Below are 20,756 nucleotides of genomic sequence, written 5' to 3'. Positions count from 1 at the left end.
AGTGGCGTTGGGGCCATCGACCGGGATTCGAGACCGGCACAACTACCAACTGCCCCAACACCCGCTCCTGCGCAGGTGTTCGCCCATATCTTTCACAGAAATACGGAATTATAAACGTTAATGGCAGACTGCGCAGAGCGATGACGGGGTGCAGCCATCCCTTCTGAATGTCCCGAAAAGTCCCTTAGCTCCAGTCATGCCTTTCACGCCGAGCTTGCATGAGGATCCGCCCCTTCATCGGTCACTTGCCATCCTTGGGCGGGTATCCCGCCGCTTCCAAGACAGGATGGGTCGGTGGGCCACTGGGCCTCGACGCCTCGACGCCTCGTTGAAAATCCGGGGTTGTGAGACCACTAGCCAGTGATCCCCTCATCCATTAAGAGCTGTGCGGACAGCGCCACCACATGGACCAGGACGGTGAGATATAGCCCTTTGCAACCAAAGGCTGTCGGGCAAACACTCCTACAGCTCGTCTCTTGCTATAAGAACCCCTCCGTCGCGGGTTCTCATATCCCCGGGCCATTTTGTAGCTCACAGGAAGCAGCAGTGTGTGCACGAATATGGATAATATGTGCTACCTGAATCTGCGGCGCTTAGGTCCAGGGGTGATATGCCTTTGGAAGAGACACACTGCTAGTAGCAGCTAGCAGGTTCAACTCTTTGCCATCGTGCGACGTACGCAAGACGCTCGGGTGTCACCGTTTTGTGGGCACCCTCGTTCGGCCTCATGAAGCCGCCTCTAATTTCACCCGAAGCGTGCTCGTTCCCCCCCCCCCCCACCATGAACTGGATTAAACAACCACAGACGCTCAACGCGCCTAAGAAATGTGGCTTAGAATGGCCACCAGAATTTGAAGGATTTCCTCCAAATACAAAATCAAATTCCAATATTAATGGCGCTAGTATTATCAATATTTATTTCTGTTGGCCCCGTCTGCGGACCTGGCCCCGTCCCCGCACACGGCGCACATAACAGTTCATCTCGTTCATCTCCGTCCCCGATTTTCGAAACAGGATGGCTGCAGCACCTTGTTGGGTCTTGCGGGCCTAGCACGGCATCAAACTCCCCGGACGGACGCACCCCTTTGGAAACCCCTCAGAGCGACCCCAGTCCCCCGGGAGTGGTTCTGATTCGGCGCTATCGCCGCCTCGAGTCGGCAAGGAATCCCGGACGTTGGGAAACAGTTTCAATATCGGTTGGTCGAGGACTTGAGTCCCCAAGTCCCAAGATACTACATACTACTACGGATATGTACTATGTATTCGTACAGAGCCCCTACCTTAACCCGACTTTGTTACTTTGTACTTTGCTTAGTACACAGTGGCTGCCTGGTGGCGCCAAGCATCCGGTGCCGCGGATTCGGCGTCCCTGTCCAACGTAGTCAGCATTCAAGTAGGGGATGATAGTTATTAATACAAACAGTAATAGCAATATGCATAAAAGCTATGAGAGCATATATGATCTGCCTACCATTCCCATCGTTTCCTTGTGGGTTAGGGTCGAAAGCTAGTCTCCAATGGATTCGACGTGGCTCACCGTCGACAGCAGAACACCTTCTTGCAAAGACTACTCCATGATCTTGCTGGTCTACTGGGTGGCTTTTGCCCTTGGCCATGGGATTCCAAATGCGTACGCATTCGATTCCTAACTCTTCATATAGGAATTTTCCCCTTATCTGATGAATCATTCATATCAAATATCCCAACAGGTCGTTTTGTTTCCATGGCGAGCCTTTCTGGTTTCTCTGGTGGCCAAAAAGGGCGGACTCCTGCAAGCCATGCTGCGACCCCGGCTATGTGTTGGTCCGACGATGTCTTCAAAGACCCCAGATCCCGTGCGTACATCGCCGGGTCTATATTAGCCTGAATACGCCAGATCACAGACTAATGCATTGGGAATCGCCTCAGTAAGCGAAGCACCACTCGGAGAAGGGACGTACCTCCGCAGCAGCGGCAAATGTATTCATTCCCATGCTCAGGATGTGGAGATGCTGTGCTGTCCGTTTTTGAGTAGCCACACGAGGTCAGACTGATCCCCTCTGCCATGCGCTCCGGGTAAGACGGTTAGAGGAGAAGCTTTCAAAGGGCTAGATTTTGTACTGGTTCGACCTCTGACCAGGATGTCGCTGCCAAGCTTCCAACGGCCAAGTGTCATCAGTAGCCTCAGCTGACGGAAGGGCTCGTCTCCAACCTCTGGTAACAAATACATACATACGACCAATACCCCACAGACTACAGATACCTGACCCAGGCTTCATTAGCGCTTCGGTTTGATATGAAGTTCGTGGTCGAGAACGCCCCCTGTCGGCAGGCAAAGCTCGGATGGGCCCGAGCTGGTGGCTAGGCACGGGGATTCTGATATTAACTACCACACCAACTGCAACTCTTGGGGTCACTGTCTCCTTCCATGATGCGTATGAAAACAGGGTTACCATCAAAGACTGTAAATATTACGAGCTTTGAGCGGCCACCGGCCGGGAGATGGGCCTATGATAGGACCACAGGGTCCCGCGCCTTGTCCAATAGCCCAGTTTTTTATCATTAACTCTGTCACTTGGATGGGTTAATGCGAGCCTGTTAATCCTCCTCATTCTAATAGACTTGTTTTGCTTCTTGGGCAGCAATATCACACGACCTTTATCGTCACACTACACACCCACGGTGCGAACGCCTCCAAAGGTCACGATCGCAAGTCCCAACCACCGCTGGTTGGGCTCCTAGATGGAGGAATTTCCCTGGGGCCACACTTTAAAGACGCCTCGTATGGGAGAACATTTTTATGCCCTATGAGCTGCAGGTCATGGTTCGAACGGTTTGTGGGGCAGAGTCCGCTGGTCGAGGCATTCCCCCTGGGGTCCTGGGGAAGAAACAAGAGATGTCATCATCATACGCACTTCCCGTCATACAACGCTGCTTCTCAATTAGGAACACGCCGAGAATGACTGACGTGGTCAGCGTGGTATTTTGCCACGTCCAGGCATGATGAAGAGCCAACAAAACAGCCTCGACCCCGAGAGGTGCAGTCGGGGCCCCTAAGTTCCGGTTAGGAAAGCAATGCATTGAAAGATTACCAACAGGAATTCTGAGGCGTTGTCCCCGGAAATACGGAAGCTATCATGTTGCCCCTTTTTCTGACAGTCTGAGTCTGAAATAACTGTACTTGTCTCAGGAGTACCGTGACAAGAACTACCCCTAAGTAGCTCGAGGCTCCACATTCCATTCTTCTCTATCGAAAGTCTACAAACCCTCGTCTACTTCCATCCACGGCTCTACCCCCATTGTCTTTAAACCTCATTGAAAATCACGGACGTAACCTCGCCCTCGACGGGGATGGCCGCGACAAAGTCACCCAGCTGGCCCGACTCTGGGTTACGCTTAATGAGGACGACGCGGCCGTCCTTCTGCTGGCCGACAGCGACCAGGGTGCCAGCCTTGTTGACAGAGAACTGGCGCGGGAAGCGGCCGCCAGCAGGCACTTCCTGCAACGTCGTCAGGTCGCCCGTGGCGCCGTCGATGGAGAAGTTGATGAGGGTGTCCGAGACGATGGCGGTGCTGTTGGTGGGGTCAAAGTTGGGGATCTCAAAGGCGTCCTCGTTGCGGGACGAGACGATGAGGAACTTCTGGTCGGCCTGATAAGTGGTTGTGGCGGTTAGTATGCCTTGCCCACGACTACTTTAATCCGGATGTTAAGGAGGAGGGGCAGCTTACAGAGACCCAGATTTCGGCAGCAGCGGCGTCAGCGGGGACCTCGATGCCCTTGCCGTGAGTGCCACTCTCGTAGAACTGCTCAAAACTGATGGTGCCCTCCCCGTAGGTAACGGTGTAGCCGAGGAGGGTGTTGGCCAGCTCGGTCACGAGGTAGAAGTAGGTCGTGTCGCCGTGGACGGCAAAGGCGGCGTGACGGGGCCCACTGCCAGCTGCGATGCTGAGAGGTTCGAGGGGAGTGACAGACAGGTCGGACTCGCTGGTGGCCCAGACGCGGACAAGGTCGGCTCCCAGGTCGGGGACGACGATGAACTTGCCCGTGGGGTCGGTGATGGCCTGGTGAGGATGGGGAGCCTCCTGCCTCTCGGGGTCGGCACCGGGCTCCTCAAGCTCGAAGACCTCCTCGGTGAGGAGCGTGAGGGAAGCGGGGTCAGTCGTGTCCCAAGTGGCAAAGGACGATCCGCCGCTAGATGATGGATTCCTGTCAGTGACTGCCCAGACCTCATCTGTTTGCAAAAGATCCAACTTGCTAGTAGGCCAGGGCGACACCCTTGCTGTTCTTTCCGTAGAAGACGGTGCTCACGCCGCCGTTGTTCGTGATCTGGGCGTCGAGAAGCTCAATAGAGCCATCGTCGTTGGTGGTATACGAGGAGAAGGTGCCATCGGGCCAGGTCGCAAAGCCCTCGTCGACACAGTACAAGACGCCGTCGTCAGTCAGCTGGAGCCACGAGGGGCTGCTGCCACACTGGTTGTTGGAGGCGATGGCCGTGAGAGAGGTGCCGTTGGAGCCCTCGGAGAGGCTCAGGGTGGTGACGACTCCGCTGTAGGAGGAGACGTAGAGATACGTCGCCGACGCCTGGCCTCCGAGGAGGAGAAGCGACAGCGCGTTGCGGGGCAGCGACTTGTCGAGCATGGTGGTGATGGGAGGGTCAATGGAGGTGAGTGTTATCCGCCTGCTCCCAAGGATCTTGTGGAAACGCAATGACAAGACACAGCCGATATGAGGGAGATACCCATCTATACGAGTCCAGGAGACGACCAAAGGTAAAACTGACGCGCTGGTTTATATCCCCCCAAACGTGTCTCGGAGCTGCGATGCTCCATTCCATCGCATTGACTGTCAACTGCTACTGTCGATCATCTTGACCCTCCACACTTTGAGGTTAGGGTTAGTTACTTTAGTCCATACTTTAAGGTAGGCAACCGTAGGCGCAATGGGAGATGGCAGATGTATCTTTTTCCAGCGGGCGTCTTATTGGATGGTATCCTTGTCGGTTCCCTGGAAATTGATCGACAGTACGAAGTAGCAGTTGATAGTCAATGGGATATATGTGTCCGTATATACGTACGTACATACTACTAGTATCCGTACTACGTGTAAGATCAGGATGCCAAGGCGTGTCTCACCCCCGCAACGGCACTTGACGATCCACGAGAGCCATTGGATCCCGTGTTAGAGGCTTGGATGCCATCCATGGTAGCGGGTTCCCAACGCATTGCCCAAGACGGAAGGATCTCTTAATGGCGCGGACGACACCATCCGCAACGCCTGGGAAGGGCGCGCTGTCTGCATGGCGGGCCGCCTCCTCCGCAGGCTCACGGTATTACTACTAGCCCACCAGAGCCTATGCGTATCAGTCCACTGCCCAGTACCTGGAGGATCTTGCAGGATAAATGCGGAGAGACCCAGGCCCTGCCACGCCTGCATTGTCAGCATTGTTCTGCACCGAAACATGTTTCCATGCTTCCCCATCTTGTCCCGCAGAACTCCGCACGGCCTGGCTTACGCCCCACGGTTTCTCCATACTACTATGTACCATGTATACTCCGTATATTACGGAGTACTACTAGTACGGGGTATGTAAGGTATGGGGGCCCCTCCTCGTTGTTTCACTCACCCGACCACCGACAACCAGAGTCCTGCCCTGTCAGATTTGCCCAACTCGGCGCTTTTCTGCATCCAGCAACCCTCTCCCTGCGCTTGGCACCGACTTCTCTGTCTTAAGGCGCAGGCGTAAGCGCACGGTCAGCAGGCACTGAAGCCCCCCCAGCTTTGACCTTCGGGGGCCCTCCGCCGGACAGCCATCGCCATCGCCAACCATGTAATAGTGGCCCCCACGATCTAAGCTCGTCCGGAGCCCCTGGACTTGCGAGTTGAATCCACTATGGACACCATGCAGGGACCCAGCGACGGTCAGGGTCACGTCAGCTTCAGCGCAGCCAGACGAAGGAATGGGTGTGGGAATAGACATGCCTCAAAATCGGTCCATTTTTTTTGGTATCTCACGCTACCTATCCTATCTACCCATGCTCCCCCCGCCGTTTTCGTGTACTATGTATCATTGTTGCCCATCATGGCAAAAGCTACGACTACAAGCGTGCTCCCTCGTTAACCGTCTGGATGCCTTGGAACAGCGTGATGGCAAGGTTCTGCCGTCCCGGTTTTCGCTTGGTTGGTCTTGACTGCAGTATACGGGACTGCAGTTGAGCGCCAATCTTGGAATTAGGCGCAATGTGATCAGGCCTCGGGACCATCGAGTCCGTCGAATAGACCAAGATCTATCTGTCTTTTCCTTGTTGTAGATGTATTTTTGGAAACCCATCCAGGGGTCACCACATCTCTATTCAGTCTACCTCGCGGGTGTGGTGGTTCCCTTGGAAGGAGACATACTATAAGGTGCCTGGGAGGATCCCGTCAGTATCACGGTGCTAATATAGTGCTAGGTACTATTATATTGGTATGCCAAGAAGCACTTACCAGGACTTGCTTCGCGTTGCAGATTCTCCATGCTAGTTTCTTCACGTTGCCGTCGGCAAGCACCACGGCCGGCGCGAACTCGATGCCAAACATCTCCCGGATCGCATAGACGATTCGCCTCGAGTACTTGTTCTCGCGCTCGACGTGGCCGCCAAACGGCTGGTCGATCGTGTCCGGCGCAATGTCCGGGTCGCGGTCCAGGCAGTTCTGGACGACGGGCAGGACGGCCTGCTCGATGGCCTTCTCGTACATGCCAGCCTCCTCCACGTCGACGTCCTGGTCGGAGAACTTGCCGATGCGGATCTCGAAGGGCTCCGAGACACTCATGACGGTGTGCTTCCCGTCATGGTGGTACCGGAACTCGTACACGCCCTGCGTCCACCACAGCTTGTCCCCCTCGAAGATGACCTCTCCCTCAACCATGTCCAGATCGGAGCCGTCGTTGGCGGGAACGCGGTGCTCCTGGACGACGATGCTCTTGTCGGCGGTCAGGGCGTCGTACGTGCCGGGGTTCGTGGGCGCCCACCGTCCCAGGGAGGAAACCTCGGTCACTTCCCTGGAGCGGTTGTCCGTCACCATGTACAGGCCGATCCAGTCCTTCTTGCTGTGGTTGACAGGCGCTCGCCAGGTCACCTTGAGCGGCGCTCCGTATTCGTACACCCTTGTCTTGACATCCTTGGGGAACCTGGCTGTCAGGCTTTCCTTTCCGGTGGCCCGCTCCTGGGAGGTGGACTGGACGGCAGTTGCCCCGTCCACGGAGAGCGCATAGTGCTTCGGGTTGAGGCCAGCCAGGTCCGCGGAGATTCTGGTGATGGTCAGGCGGGCGGGAGCCACATTGAAGAGGGCGGTCGTGTCCCGGACAATAGTCTTCATGCCCGATGCGAACTTGGGCCGCGCCGTGTCCAGGAACTCCTCGACAAAGTGCGTCGTCTCGTCGATGACCTTGTCGACGCTCTCCTGCCACGTCTTCACGGGGACCGGGAGCGACTTCTTGATGAACTTGGTGAGGCCGGCCTCCCTCCGGATAGACCTGCCGTAGATCTTCTGCATGTGAGGTCTCTCGACGTAGGCAATGAAATAGAGGCTGAGGAGCTGCGTTATCAGAGCCAAGAGGAAGATGGGTCTGCTCCACGTGATGAGAGCGGCACCCCAGGTCCCGGCGATGCCAAACACCCTCTCGGGGTTGTTCACAAATCGGTAGATGGAAGTGTACGTGAGCTTGGCCTGCTGGTCGAAGAAGAAGTCACCGCAGAACCAGCCAAACTCGCCTAGCGAGTCGTAGACACTGAATGCCGTCCACAGCTGCAGGGCCACGAGGCTAGCGCCGAGGACGTGCTTGAGCAGGACGAGGCCGTAGGACCAGTCTGCGGGCAGGTGGTACATCTTCCAGCACGCAGCAAAGAAGGACGTGTTGGCCATGATCATGCTTATGTGGTGAAGGCCCTTCCACTGGCGCCATGCCTCGCCCGCGCTCTCGCCGAACTTGAGGAAGTGGCGCGTCCACATCTTGGTCTTGGACTGTTTATCGAGGATGATGCCGAGTCCCAGGTGGTACCAGAACCGCCAGGCTAGCGCGTGGATCACGAACACACCCTGCCAGAAGGGAGTTGTAGGGGTGGCAAGGGTCAGTGCGGCTACATACAACGGCAGGAGAATAACGGTCGCGTCGGGGACCCTGAACAAGTCAATGTTGCTCAGGCCAACCATGTTATGCACCGGGTCGGGGGACTCCATCTGCGAGGGGGCGGGGGACGCCTGGTCGAGGGGCACGTCTAGCATCAGGGAGGCATCACTCTCGCCCCCAGATATGCTCGTCTTGCGCGGAGGAGGGGGGTTGTAGGTCTTCTCAATGTGAGGATTCTCAACTGTCACGAGGAAGGCAAACTGCGCGAGGTGGGCGACGATGGAGATGAAGAGAACCTCGTAGCTAGCAGCCATCATGGAGATGCCATAGTAACCGGCATAGCCAATGCTGTACATGGGATGCGGCGCCATCTCAAATACGCCATCAAAAGTCAGGTCCTGGTCGATGAGGTAGAAGAAGTCACCCCAGTACCAAGCAAAATCTTTGACCACGCGATGCGCATCAAGTTTCACCCACAGGTTGAAGCCAATGAGAGCAATGCCGAACGTCCATCGGCCGATGCCGACGAGGACATTCTCGCCTTCGGGAGTGTGGCCGCAGACAATGGCAAAGAGGCAGTAGGAGACGAAGTCGCACATGAGAATCAGGTCAACAACCCGGCGGAAGACGAGCCATGTGTTGTACTCGATGGGCGCCTTTTCGAATTCGTAGTCCTCGTCAATCTTGGCCTCCAGCTCGCTCTTGAGCAGCTTGTAAAGCCATGGCCTTGGGTTCCGCCCAGTCTCGGGCGGCTCAAAGAGTTTCCAACGGCGGGCCCAGGTGATCAGGCGGCGGTGGTGCGACTGGATGTGCAGAAGGACGCCGATTCCGACATTGTAAGAAGCTCTCCAGAAGAGGAAGATGAGGGCAAAGACGGGTCGCTTAAGGGACGCCGGCAAAAGGTAGGCGGCGAGGATGTGCAGGCCCAGGATGGCCAGGACCAGAACATCGGAGAGGTTTTTGGGCTGCCGGGGATCCAGGAGCTGCGATACCATGTCATGGGTGGCGGGGACGATGAAGACTACGAGGTCGTATGTGAGCATGAGCATGTCTGAGACCCCTGGACTTGGCGCCATGTGGAAGGATCCGAAGCTAGCTTACCTGTCCCGTCGGGAGTGCGACCAAAGGTCTTCTTGCCCTTGTCATGGGCCGAAGGCTCGTCTTCAGCGTCCGTGACTGACTCAGCTGGGCCGGGATCACGGCGCTCCTCCGCGTTGCCTCCGTAAGGGGCTCCGTGAGGCATCCTCTGCCGCAGCTCAGCAGCCTCCGAGGCGTCTGGCGCAGCGGCGGTGCTCATCTTGGGTTCCTCAGACACTTGGACGAGAAACACATAAGACGCCTAGGTGTTGAACAGGGGGGTTTTTTTCTTCTTTCAAAGAAAGAAAGGGCGCCCAGATGAATGAGACGGTCCCTGGGATGAGAGATTTAGAGGCGTGAACAGACGAATCGAATCGGTGGTTTTGGCCGGGATGGTCCAATCCGTCGGTCCTCCACCTTTTGTACGGGAGTTTTTGACTTTTGAGGAAAGATCGGATCGAGCTGCACACCGGCTTTGGTGGGCGACGACAGGGAGCCTGAAGGGTTCTCCGCTCGGCCCGGACAAGGGCCCTGAGGGCTCTGGAGGGTTCTTGGGACCTCTGAGGGCTCGGGCAGTCGGGCACAGAAAGGCCAAGTGATAGGGGTGGAGACGGTGGGCGAGACGGTCAGATGGGTCAGATGGGCGGGTTGGCGGATTGGTATCACTAGAATAACAGGCCAGACCGGTGTTGAATCCGCGTCTGCAGCCTGAGGGCAGTTGATGCGCTGTTATTTGCTGGACGGCGACTAGAAAGTGGTGTTTGGAAAGTCGAGTCTGAATGCGGTCAATTCAATGGTGGGGGGGTTGTAGCGCGTCCCGCTCATTGCCTCATCCCTTCAGTGGCCAACCTGCCAGTCTGCCAATGACAAGTGCCTTCCATCATCCATGACCTTCTTTCTGGCACGTGAAAGAGGCCACGATACAGGAACAGGTAATAATATTACGCCGTATTCGCATTCAACCTCCCCAACAATATTTTGCAAGTGGATTCCACAAGCTTCCAGGCTCTTTCTTTCCTACAAGGGCCAAGGCAGAGACGGAAGCCTCCCGGAAGCCTCCCAATCCTAGGGATCATCGCCATGCAATCCAGCCCCAGCAATTGACCTCTCAGTGCTCCCGTATGTACTACAACGTAGCCGCCAACCGCCGACCTCCCGCGATGCTCATCACTCGTTCCTTGTTTTAACACTTTGGAGTGTCGCGTGTGTGTGTGCCACACTCCTCAGGGGGGGCACGGCACATGGTCGCTTCTACCACCAACCTTCTCATGCACTCTGCAGATTTACAACGCATCAAGACCCGGACGCCTGCTTGTTGGTGCTTCAACCTCCGATGACCAGGCAAACGACAGCTCTGATTGAGCGACCTAGCGGCTTCTTCTCAACGCTGCCCCACCTCTACCCACCTTGCCCACGTCCCTGCAACCTGGGAGCGGGGGAATCTGCTCCTCTCCCTAACAGTGGGGAGAGTCGAGTCTGTGCGCTGCTCTCTCGCCCTCTCTCGCCAACCTGTTGAATCAGGGCAGCGAGAGGGAAGGCTCGTCATCGAGACCCCAGATGCCCTCTCTCGGGAATTCCGAATTCTGATTTTACGAGTACTCCAGAAACCAGAGGTCAACGCTCGTTTGATTACGTAGATTCATGCTCGACCCCCAGTGAACCAGGCATAACATGTCAATCACCGCTTGTCAATGCTAACCCCTGATAGGTGTCATTGCATCATGAGCATAGACGTCAAAAATCGGCTATGCCTATGTCAAGAGGATGCTATAAGTGTAGCTGAGTTCCGTTGCCAATATTTATCCCAGGCTGGGCACTCTACGATACCTCTGTCAGCCGCTCATTAATAGTACCCCTCGCAACCCAACTTCAGTCACTCTTTATGTCATTTCCACCCATGCCCTTATTCGGCATGGCCCGCGAAGGCAAAGCCGAAGACTCTGAAGTAATAGAAGAAAAGCTGCGTCCCGGCACCTCGGGAACAGAGAACCTTCTCGTAACCAATCGCCGGGAAGCCCGCCAGCATTATCAGAAGGCCCAGCAGGCGGAGCACTTATACCGCGCCAAGAAGCGGGCCACCGCTGCGCGAAGGGACTTTCAAGATGCCCGCCGCCACTTCAAAGAGTCAGCTGGCCATCTCAAGATGGGGGTCAAGCTCATGTTCGGGGCCGTCAAGTCCGCCCCCTACATCCTGGGCCAGAAGCGGGACGAGTACCGCAAGTCGAGGGCCTCTGCTGCGAAGAAGAAGCTCGAGGAGAGGCTTGCCAGACAGTCCGGAGATCCCGACGCCGACCAGACGACCGAAACCTCGGAATCCAAGGGCAGCTCCTACATAGGATCCTGACGACCTTTACTAAACTTAACTTGCTCGAGTCTATATCAGGGGCTAAGCTAAACAACACACTCGTTTATTTTTCTTACATTTCTGCACTGCTTCTTTACAGCTAGCCTGCAACGGGGTCCTACGCACCTCTAATCGCCAACTCCACTCTTTTATCATTCTATCCAGACTTCCCTTTCATATCTCTTTACGACTCGACGATGCTATGTGCTCAAGAGCGGCGCGGAAGGACTGCTTATCAAATTCATGTTCTGGTTAACAGCGAGTAGTCACGAGTCTCTCTCTGGTTGTAGCGGTCAAGTCTCTCCAGTCAGATGTTTCACTAGTAATAGAAATAATAACCAGATAATCATAAACACGTCACATCGCAGGCTTTCGCGGGGAAAGCGCTTAAAGCCTTGGGCAAGAATCAAAGTTGGTTGACGCAAGGACCAGCACGTGGGTGCAAGTCCAAACAACAGCATATGCATTTCGTTACCCATATCCCTAGATATCCCACGAGAAGAATCAAACAATTTACTGGGCCTTTTTGGCAAACTCCACCCTGAGAATGAGATGCTTGAAACCGAACCCGTCCATCTTGTTGCACGCCTTGACGGCGTCGCCGCGGTCCGCGAAGCTGATGAACGCGAAGCCCTTGGCCATACCCGTTTCCCTGTCCTTGGCCAGGAACACCCTGGTGACGCGACCGAACCGCTCGAACATATCGCGCAGCTCGCCCTCCTCTGCCATCTCGGAAACCTGGAAATCACAACAGTCAGCATCGTCCGTCCGGGTGCCACCGCCGCCGCCGTCGCGACCAGGCAGTGCGTGGTAAGAAGACTCACGTTGGTGACACGCAGCGTAGCGAGGTCGTCGCGGTCGCTGAACTTGGATCCAGCCATGCGCTCGCCGGCCGGGCGGTCGCCACGCAGAGCCGGGGGCACGTATGAGCCCTTCTTGCCCGCCGCACCCCCAGGGGCGCCGCCCGCCGCCGACAGGTCGTCTCCCATGCCACCGGCCGGGTCGCCGGCGCCCTCGGCGCCGACGGGGGCCATGGTGTCCTTGTAGGGACAGCGGGCCGTGAAATGCTCGCCGCTGCAGATACGGCACTTGACCTTCTTGTCCTTGAGCTTGTCCTTGAGCTGCTCCTGCTCGGTGTTCTCCTCCTTGGCGTCCTTGCGCCAGTTGATGCTGGGGCGGAAGATGATGTTCTCGCCTACCGAGGTCGTGTCGGGGGCAGGACCAGCGGGGTCCTTAGCGCTCTGGCCGAACTTGCTCCATGTCTTGCGGTCGGCGACGCGGGGGTTCACCGTCTCCTTGTGGGTGATGTAGCGCACGCGGCGGGTCGTCTTGACCTTGTTGCCGTCTTCGTTGATGCGGTAAGAGATGATAGTCTTGGTGCCGTCCTTGTTGGAGATGGTCTGGGGAGGGGGCAACTCGGCGGCGGCGTCTTCGATGTCGTCGTCGTCGGCCCAGTCGTGCCTTTTGATGATAGTGGGGTCAGTCAACAGGGCTCTCCCAGGGAGTGGAATTCGCCTCAAGTAGCATGCGGTACTCACTTGGGCTTGTTCGCTACGGCAGCAGCCATGATGAAAGTCTGGAGACCTCTGTCTCTGCGTTCAAGCTCGATAGATAGCGAGAGAGACGTGTCCGATGCCGGCTTGATAGGCGCTGCGACGTTCGATCGTGGGGTTTATTGACGATGTTTGAATTTATCACTTTTTCGTGGTGCGGTGATAATGGTGGGGCGGTGGCCAGCCACACCTAGGTAGCCACCTGTGGCTGTGTGGCTTTTAGCCTCTTTTGCAATCACGTGCAGTCGGTTGTCTTTCTACCGTCTTCCGTACCTGGCCCGAATCACTCGAGTTCCAACTATTATCACCACTCTCCTTGACGAAAGCTGCGTCACACTGATGGCCGTGATCAACTGTGATGCATGTCCCAGAATAAGATGTCTCTCCAAAGCTCGAGACAGCCAAATACCGAGGACAACTTGAAGGTACGCTCTTTCTCGTTGCGGCATACTTGCAACCCACCAAAACAACTAGTAATAAGGTTAGATGTTCGCATGTCCTCCAAACTCTCTTTTGCAGCGAATCCTCTTGCGCAAAGGCTCAGCCCCAGTGGCGCGAGTGCTACACGTAATCGTCTGCGGATACATGGAGTAGATTGCTGGCCTCAATAGACCTCGGACATCCGGAATCGTAACCTCAAAACTGAAATTGCTGCACCCAAGTATGGAAATCGAACTCCTTCTCCTACAACTCCCATTTCCTACCTGTGACAGACTTTGTCCTCCTCCTTTTCATCAGACATCCTCTACCTTACCAGGTTACAACCCACCTTAAGTCACCACAGGAACATCGCTTACCGCTAGTACGGCTAGCAACAATATGGTGATGTTTGGCAAAAGCAACAAAGGCGGGAAGCCGCCGCCTTACGAAGAGCCGGCTCCCAACTTTGGCAACACCTCGAGTCCGCCTCCACAGAGTAATCCACCCCCCCAAGGGTTACGGGAGGAATATTACCAGACTACTCCAGGCCCTTACCAGCAACCTTACTACCAAAGGTCACCACAGCCTGGGCATTACGGGCAACCGCCATACGGGCCACAACCAGCCGGGCAGGGTCCATATCAACAACAAGGCTTTGGACCCTACGGCCCGTATGGCCAAGCTCCGTATCCTCAGCCGGTCAATTATCCCCCGCCACAGGAGCGGCAACGACGAGGGTTTATGGAGGGCCTACTGGCTGCCCTGGCCTGTTGCTGCTGTCTCGATCTCCTGTTGTTTTAAGGGGCAAAAACACCGCCGAGCAACACATTAAAGTCATCACTACTATTAGAGAGATCGAAGCAACGTGAGAGGAAACTTGTTTATCAGGCGTTTGGGGAATTGGATACGCTTGAGAAGACAGACAGCTATCGCATAACCATGAGATCATATACGATCGCGACTATGATAATAGTTTTATTTGTTTAGTGCCCATGATATCCAATAATACTATACTTAAACTCGCCAGTCTTGGAAAACATATGACCAATGAATGCAAGACAATTCACAGTCAAGAACAAGAACGCCATATGAAGAGACCAACCTACTAACTAGTAGTTACCTACCCTAAAACCACTGTCTACTTGTGTTTTGGCGTTTGAGAGTACGGTTAATGGGCCTTTGTTTTATGATCAGGATGGGCTATGTGTTTTATTACTGCTGCATAGAAGGTAGTGGTATATATCGCGTAGTAGTGGAAGTTGATGTGTACGAAATAAATCCACTCTCCAGGTTCGCCTTGGTTCTGTTGATGAGGCTCCTCCCAACATCACTTTCAGCGAAATCAGAAGACAACTCAGTGTTTAAGTATTCGTAAATAGATGGAGGTATCTGAGCAAATACCTCCCAATACTAAATATTACTAGTGGGGGTTTTTAAACCTTCAAAAGATGACATTGCAACTAGGTATCGCATACGTCGTATAGGAGGGCCAGCAGCATCCTCCCTCCAGTCATTGCACCAGAATTGGAGGGTTGCCAAGGTGAAACGGAGGACCATGCCACTCCAGTATGACTATGCCGTCATGTAATTGGTTGCCATGTAACATAGACTTGTTCGTTTTGGGGCCAGGTAGATGAAACGATAGGGCGAATCTACCCATGGGATACTCTGTACGAAGTATCCGTACGTGGCTCTTGGTCGGTATTATTAGTCTGCCATATCACCGACGCTGAGGGTGTCTGTCCACCCTCAAGCTGTGCGACGCATTGGAGACGGGTTAACCAGCCAATATCAGCGCGACCATCAGCAGCGACCCGCTGCTTGATCTCATCGTGTCAGGCGGATACGTAGGCGTGTCTCTAATTCCTGTGTTGTTGTACACATGACTGCTGCACAACTGCATCATCGATTTTGTGCCGCCGACAAAGCCAATCCCAACACGGTTACGAGTGTTGTCAGTGTGTCTTGGCGGCTCCGCACCATTTCGCTTTCTTCACTAAGGGGCACCTGCTCCGCATTGTTGCTGGGGTTGGAATGAAGCATAATATTGTGCGAAGTACGTTGCATCTACATAGTATTTTCTGCCCACGCCATACATAATACCGGGGGAACAAAGATGAAACGAAATAAAGGCGCCGTGGCTGTTGCAAGGCGCTTGGGGAGTGGAATGGGGGGCCATGGGCGCCAAAAGGGTCGGACCGTGAATCACAGACCGCTTGGTGGACTGGACTCGTCAGAGTCACTTTGTTGTCTTTGTGTGCAAGGGGACTATCCGGTGTAGATAACAACGGGGTCTCGACAATCATTCTACGGATACTCCGTACGTAGACGAGTATTCGTACCCACATGTCCCAATTGGACTGGGGAGCAGGTGCCTCCTGGCAACGTGAGCGAGACGCGCAGTGGGCAACTGGGCATTGGCAGCCAATGAAGCCACTGATGTCACTGTTGCCGTTGAGCCTTTGGGGGGTGCCAAGGTCACCAAGGCGCTCCAAAAATTCCAAGATGGGTAGTTGACGCAAGTGAGGCCGCCACTGCGACTGCCAATCACTGCCCTCTTTCCACGGACCATCTCGACGACGTCAAACCGCCCTAGGTGCACGTCCACTCTTCGTGCCAGCCCGACGGGAAGAGGGACAATTCTTCCCCTCCTTATTTCTCGCCCGGTGCTATTGCGCATTCTTCTGCCTCGTTATTCTTTTCATCTTCCTTGAGTCCTCACGATAATACCAGCACGGCTACTTGTATACTTACCCGACGCACTAAACTCTAAACGAATTTGACTATGGCTACGCGGTAGCGTCCGCGCACGATCAGTTTTGCTAGCCATTGATATCCAAGAATATCTAGAACACACCTCGACTTCCCGCACCGTTGCCTCTGCGATTTGGCATAGCGTCTGCCTTCCCCTCATAGGGGCGATACTTCCCATGGAGCTTTCAGACAGCGGCGCTGGCCCTGCGCTGGTGCCCCGCGGAGCATCATGGGAAACTCCTGTCTGGCTTGATGCTAGGAGCCTCTACGCCAGGGCGGAATCCACCCCCGGCGCTGCCCAAGAAGAACAGGGAATTGGCATTGTGAGCTTCCTCGCTGCCTTTGTCGTCGCCGTCATCATCTTCGCCATCCAAGCCACTTTGTTCATGTTGCTTCGGAACAAGCTTGCGCGCATCTTGTAAGGCCCCCTTTCCCCTAGTGCTAGTTGAGGTGTGTTGCTAAGTTCTTTCCTCTAGCAAGCCCAAGACATACCTTGTACCAGAGCGCGAACGAACAGAACCACCACCGTCAAGCTTCTTCCCCTTAATGAAGACACTGTTTAAGTTTAGCGATCGCGAAATCATCAACAAATGCGGCCTCGATGCTTACTTCTTCCTACGTTACCTCAAGGCTCTCTTGGTTATATTTATCCCCATATGCTTTGTGGTAATGCCGGTATTGATTCCTCTGAACTATATCGATGGGCGGGGAAAGGATATCAACGTCAACGAAGACGATCCATCGCGAAACACCACTGGCCAGGTAACTGGTCTCGACACCCTAGCTTGGGGCAATGTCAAGGATACCAACACTAGCCGATACGGTGGACATCTCCTGATGGCCATTCTTGTCGTTATCTGGGTCTGTGCTGTCGTCTTCTTTGAGATGAGGGTATACATCAAAGTGCGCCAGGACTACCTTACTAGCGCCGAGCACCGTCTTCGAGCCTCAGCCACCACCGTTCTTGTTAATTCTATTCCCGAAAAATGGCTCAGCGAGGAGGCTCTGCGTGGTCTCTTTGATGTCTTCCCTGGAGGAGTGAGGAATATCTGGCTGAATCGTGATCTCTCCGTATTGCTGGACAAGATTTCTCTCCGCGACAGTGTCCACAAGAGGCTGGAGCAGGCTGAGACAGATTTGATCAAGGCTGCCAAGAAGGTTCAGATGAAGCGCAAGAGGGCACAGGAAAAGAAGGACTCAAAGCGCATGACCAAAGAGGAGAGGGTAGCTCGGGATGCAGCTCAGGATGCTGAACGCGACGCCAGGGCGATTCAGATGGCCAATAGCGGCGAAGGAATGAACGTTGGGGATAAGCACGACACCCCTCATCTTGATGACCCTGACCAGGAGTCTCGCCCCAACACAGGACAAAGTTCCCGAGGGTTTAGAGTGCCTCTTTTCGGGGACCCCTTTTCAAAGGTTGGCCACGGTCTCAAGGGGGTAGTCAACAAGGCTGGGCAGGGAGTAGACAATCAGCTTGAGACTACTAATGGGTTCGTTGGGCTTAGTGCAGCCAGTCCTAATGAGTCTTCATTCAAGGACGCTGCGCACCGAAGAATCTATCTTCCTGGGGAAGGTGAAACAGGCCCGAATGCCTCGCCGATACTAGGTTCAGAGGCCATGCGAACACGATCCGACTCCAGTGGCTCCACGAAACCAATCAAGGGCAACGATGGCGCTCTAGGCCCAGTAGGAAACACTGTGCGCAATCTTTCGAACATCGAAGACCAGATGTCCAAGCATGACCCCAAGTTCTGGCAATTCTGGATGCCCCCCGCTGGTGGTTACGCATCTCCTGTTCCACAGGGTAGCGAAGCCGAGGACTACATGGGAAGGGAAGCAGGTGATACTAGGTCGGTCTGGCAGAAACTCAAGGAATACCTGCCCTGGGGTGGTCCAGAACTGGAGCCTCTGGAGTATGAGTTGGCCTATAATCCTGACTATAAAGATCACGACGACAGCAAGGCGGAATGGACCAAGTACTTGAAGCCCAAACACCGCCCGACACACCGCCTTCCACTCTTCGGTATTCAGGCTCTCTTTGGCATCCCTCTGATTACCAAGAAGGTTGACACCATTTACTGGTGTCGCGAAGAGCTTGCTCGACTCAATACGGAGATTGAGGAGGACCAGAAGCACCCGGAGCGCTACCCGGTGATGAATTCGGCCTTTATCCAGTTTGAACACCAAGTCGCCGCGCACATGGCCTGTCAAAGTACGATGCACCACCTTCCCAGACAAATGTCGCCACGCATTGTCGAGATCTCGCCCCGCGATGTCATCTGGGAGAACATGGCGCTGTCGTGGTGGCAGGAGTGGGCCCGATCTGGCTTCGTGTTTAGCTTCGTTGTCGCCATGGTTATCCTCTGGGCTATTCCTGTAGCGTTTACCGCCTCACTCAGTCAGCTTGACGAACTCGTCCGGAACAATGAGTGGCTATCGTTTTTGAAAGCAAACGATGCTATTCAAACTGTCGCCACCGCAGTTGCTGGTGTCCTTCCGGCTGCAATGCTCGCCATCTTGCTCATCCTCGTCCCCATAGTGCTGGGGGCTTTGGCCAGTTTCAGAGGCGCCAAGACAGGCGCTCAACAGGCCGAATTTGTCCAGATCTTCTACTTCTTCTTCCTGTTTGTCCAGGTTTTCCTAATTGTGTCCGTGGCATCGTTCTTTGCAGCCAGCATCGACAAGCTTGTAGAGAACGTCTCTCAGCTCAACAGTGTTACCAAAGTCTTGGATCTACTGGCAATGAACCTTCCAAAAGCGGCCAACTACTTCTTCACATACATGATTCTACAGGCGTTGTCAACAAGCTCGGGTACGCTCTTGCAGATCGGCACTCTTGCCGTGTGGTTCATTGTAGCTCGCATTCTGGACAGCACTGCGCGAAGCAAATGGACCCGCAACACCAAGCTCAACACTGTGAACTGGGGATCCTTCTTCCCGGTCTACACCAACTTTGCCTGCATTGGCTTAGTGTATGCCGTTATCGCACCGCTCATCTCGATCTTTGCTATCATCACCTTTAGTCTCCTGTGGATTGCCCATAGGTACAGCATGCTCTACGTCACTCGCTTCGATAACGACACCGGCGGCGTGCTATATCCTCGTGCACTCAACCAGACATTCACGGGAATCTACTTTATGGAACTGTGTGTGGCAGGTTTATTCTTCATTGTTGAAGACAAAGACGGGGTGAATACCTGCGCCGCGCATGGTATAATCATGCTTGTCGTCTTGGGTCTCACAATTCTCTACCAAGTCTTGCTGAACAAATCATTCTCGCCACTTTTCCGCTATTTGCCGATAACGGTTGAGGATGAAGCCGTTCTGCGCGACGAGGCGTTCCAGCGGGCCCAGAATCGCCGCTTCGGTCTCGACGACGACGACGACGACCCTGAGAAGGAAGCAGGCCAGGATTCACAGGTATCTCACGCGCCACTGTCACCTGGAATTAGGTCATCCAGGATCGGTGGTCAGGAGGAAGAGATTGAGATGGAGGAGTTCAGGAAGCGAAGGCAGAAGCTCAAGCTCCAGAACCCCGTCAAGCAGATGGGCGCATGGGCTAAGGATGGAGGGAACCAGATCCGCAAGATTGCGTTCACTGACCGGACTGCGACTGAGTACCGCCGGAATCAGCACCAGAAGGATAACGATGCTCAGCGCGCGATAGGAGATGCACTGTTCGGAGGTATAAATGACGACATTGAGGACCTGACGCCGGATGAAAGAGATCTTTTGGTCCGCCACGCGTTCAAGCACTCTGCGCTTCGAGCTCGCCGGCCGGTTGTCTGGATCCCTCGGGACGACCTCGGGATCAGCGATGATGAAATCCGCCGGACGCAGGCATACAGTAACAACATCTGGATCAGCAATGCGGGAACTTCGCTGGACAGCAAGGTCCGTGTGGTGTACGGCAAGAACCCGCCCGACTTCTCTGAGGTAGATGTCATCAATCTGTAACCACGACCGAGACGCGAGACTTTGTTTTGATATCACGCATCGGCGTTTGTTGTTGCATTAAGGGGAGCGTTAGACTTTTTCATTGCTTTGGCGGTTTATACCTGGCATATTTGTAACCAGCAATGGGTGGGTTGTTTCCGATATGAATAAGAAATTATCTTTATGACATGGACTGAATCGAGCCACATACTCGAGTCTTGGTTATTACCTTGTCCCACGTCCTGGCTCTATTAAGACGAGAAGGTGGCCAATATGACAACATGTATCATTTGAAGACGCACTCGCACTGCCAACAGCATCATAAGATAATGAGTTGAATAGTATCCAACGGGGTATACCATGCAATGATATTTGATAAGATGTGGAGGTTTATATCCAATGTATATAGAAGCGTCGATGCTTGTGAAGCCCGACTCCTCGTGCCTCTCCTCTAACCCGCTCCCCGCACAGGGCAAGGTATGCTAATCTAAACCAGAAACACTCGCTTTGCAACGCCGCCCATCATGCTCGTCGCTCTTGTAGCCGCGTGGCTCCAAGTGTGAAGTAAAAGAAATTGCAAAA

The 20,756-nt window shown here is 54.5% G+C and overlaps 5 protein-coding genes across 5 annotated transcripts; 2 read left to right on the top strand and 3 right to left on the bottom strand.

Annotated features, from left to right (window-relative positions):
• Positions 1–3,284: 3,284 nt before the first annotated feature.
• ACO1O0_002946 (Lactonase, 7-bladed beta-propeller-domain-containing protein) lies at positions 3,285–4,618 on the bottom strand (the record flags this gene model as incomplete). The annotated part of the gene is made up of 3 exons (XM_083192407.1): positions 3,285–3,629; positions 3,709–4,211; positions 4,255–4,618. The coding sequence occupies 3 exons, from the start codon at positions 4,616–4,618 to the stop codon at positions 3,285–3,287; spliced, it is 1,212 nt and encodes a 403-aa protein (XP_083051464.1).
• Positions 4,619–6,075: 1,457 nt separating this feature from the next.
• Positions 6,076–9,384, bottom strand: CHO2 (phosphatidylethanolamine N-methyltransferase; the record flags this gene model as incomplete). Its single annotated transcript, XM_083192406.1, has 3 exons — positions 6,076–6,264; positions 6,464–9,138; positions 9,189–9,384. The coding sequence occupies 3 exons, from the start codon at positions 9,382–9,384 to the stop codon at positions 6,076–6,078; spliced, it is 3,060 nt and encodes a 1,019-aa protein (XP_083051463.1).
• Positions 9,385–11,076: 1,692 nt separating this feature from the next.
• ACO1O0_002944 (uncharacterized protein) lies at positions 11,077–11,508 on the top strand (the record flags this gene model as incomplete). The annotated part of the gene is made up of 1 exon (XM_083192405.1): positions 11,077–11,508. One exon carries the CDS (start codon positions 11,077–11,079, stop codon positions 11,506–11,508), a length of 432 nt encoding a protein of 143 aa, XP_083051462.1.
• A 513-nt stretch (positions 11,509–12,021) lies between these two features.
• Positions 12,022–13,075, bottom strand: TIF35 (translation initiation factor eIF3 core subunit g; the record flags this gene model as incomplete). Its single annotated transcript, XM_083192404.1, has 3 exons — positions 12,022–12,246; positions 12,333–12,969; positions 13,047–13,075. 3 exons carry the CDS (start codon positions 13,073–13,075, stop codon positions 12,022–12,024), a joined length of 891 nt encoding a protein of 296 aa, XP_083051461.1.
• Positions 13,076–16,411: 3,336 nt separating this feature from the next.
• On the top strand, positions 16,412–20,195 carry ACO1O0_002942 (uncharacterized protein; the record flags this gene model as incomplete). The annotated part of the gene is made up of 2 exons (XM_083192403.1): positions 16,412–16,653; positions 16,712–20,195. 2 exons carry the CDS (start codon positions 16,412–16,414, stop codon positions 20,193–20,195), a joined length of 3,726 nt encoding a protein of 1,241 aa, XP_083051460.1.
• Positions 20,196–20,756: the final 561 nt, after the last annotated feature.

Source organism: Amphichorda felina (genome assembly GCF_050947745.1).
Source record: "Amphichorda felina strain 45539 chromosome Unknown scaffold_3, whole genome shotgun sequence".
Classification (NCBI taxonomy): Eukaryota; Fungi; Ascomycota; class Sordariomycetes; order Hypocreales; family Bionectriaceae; genus Amphichorda; species Amphichorda felina.
This window is presented reverse-complemented; position numbering and strand designations above follow the sequence as displayed.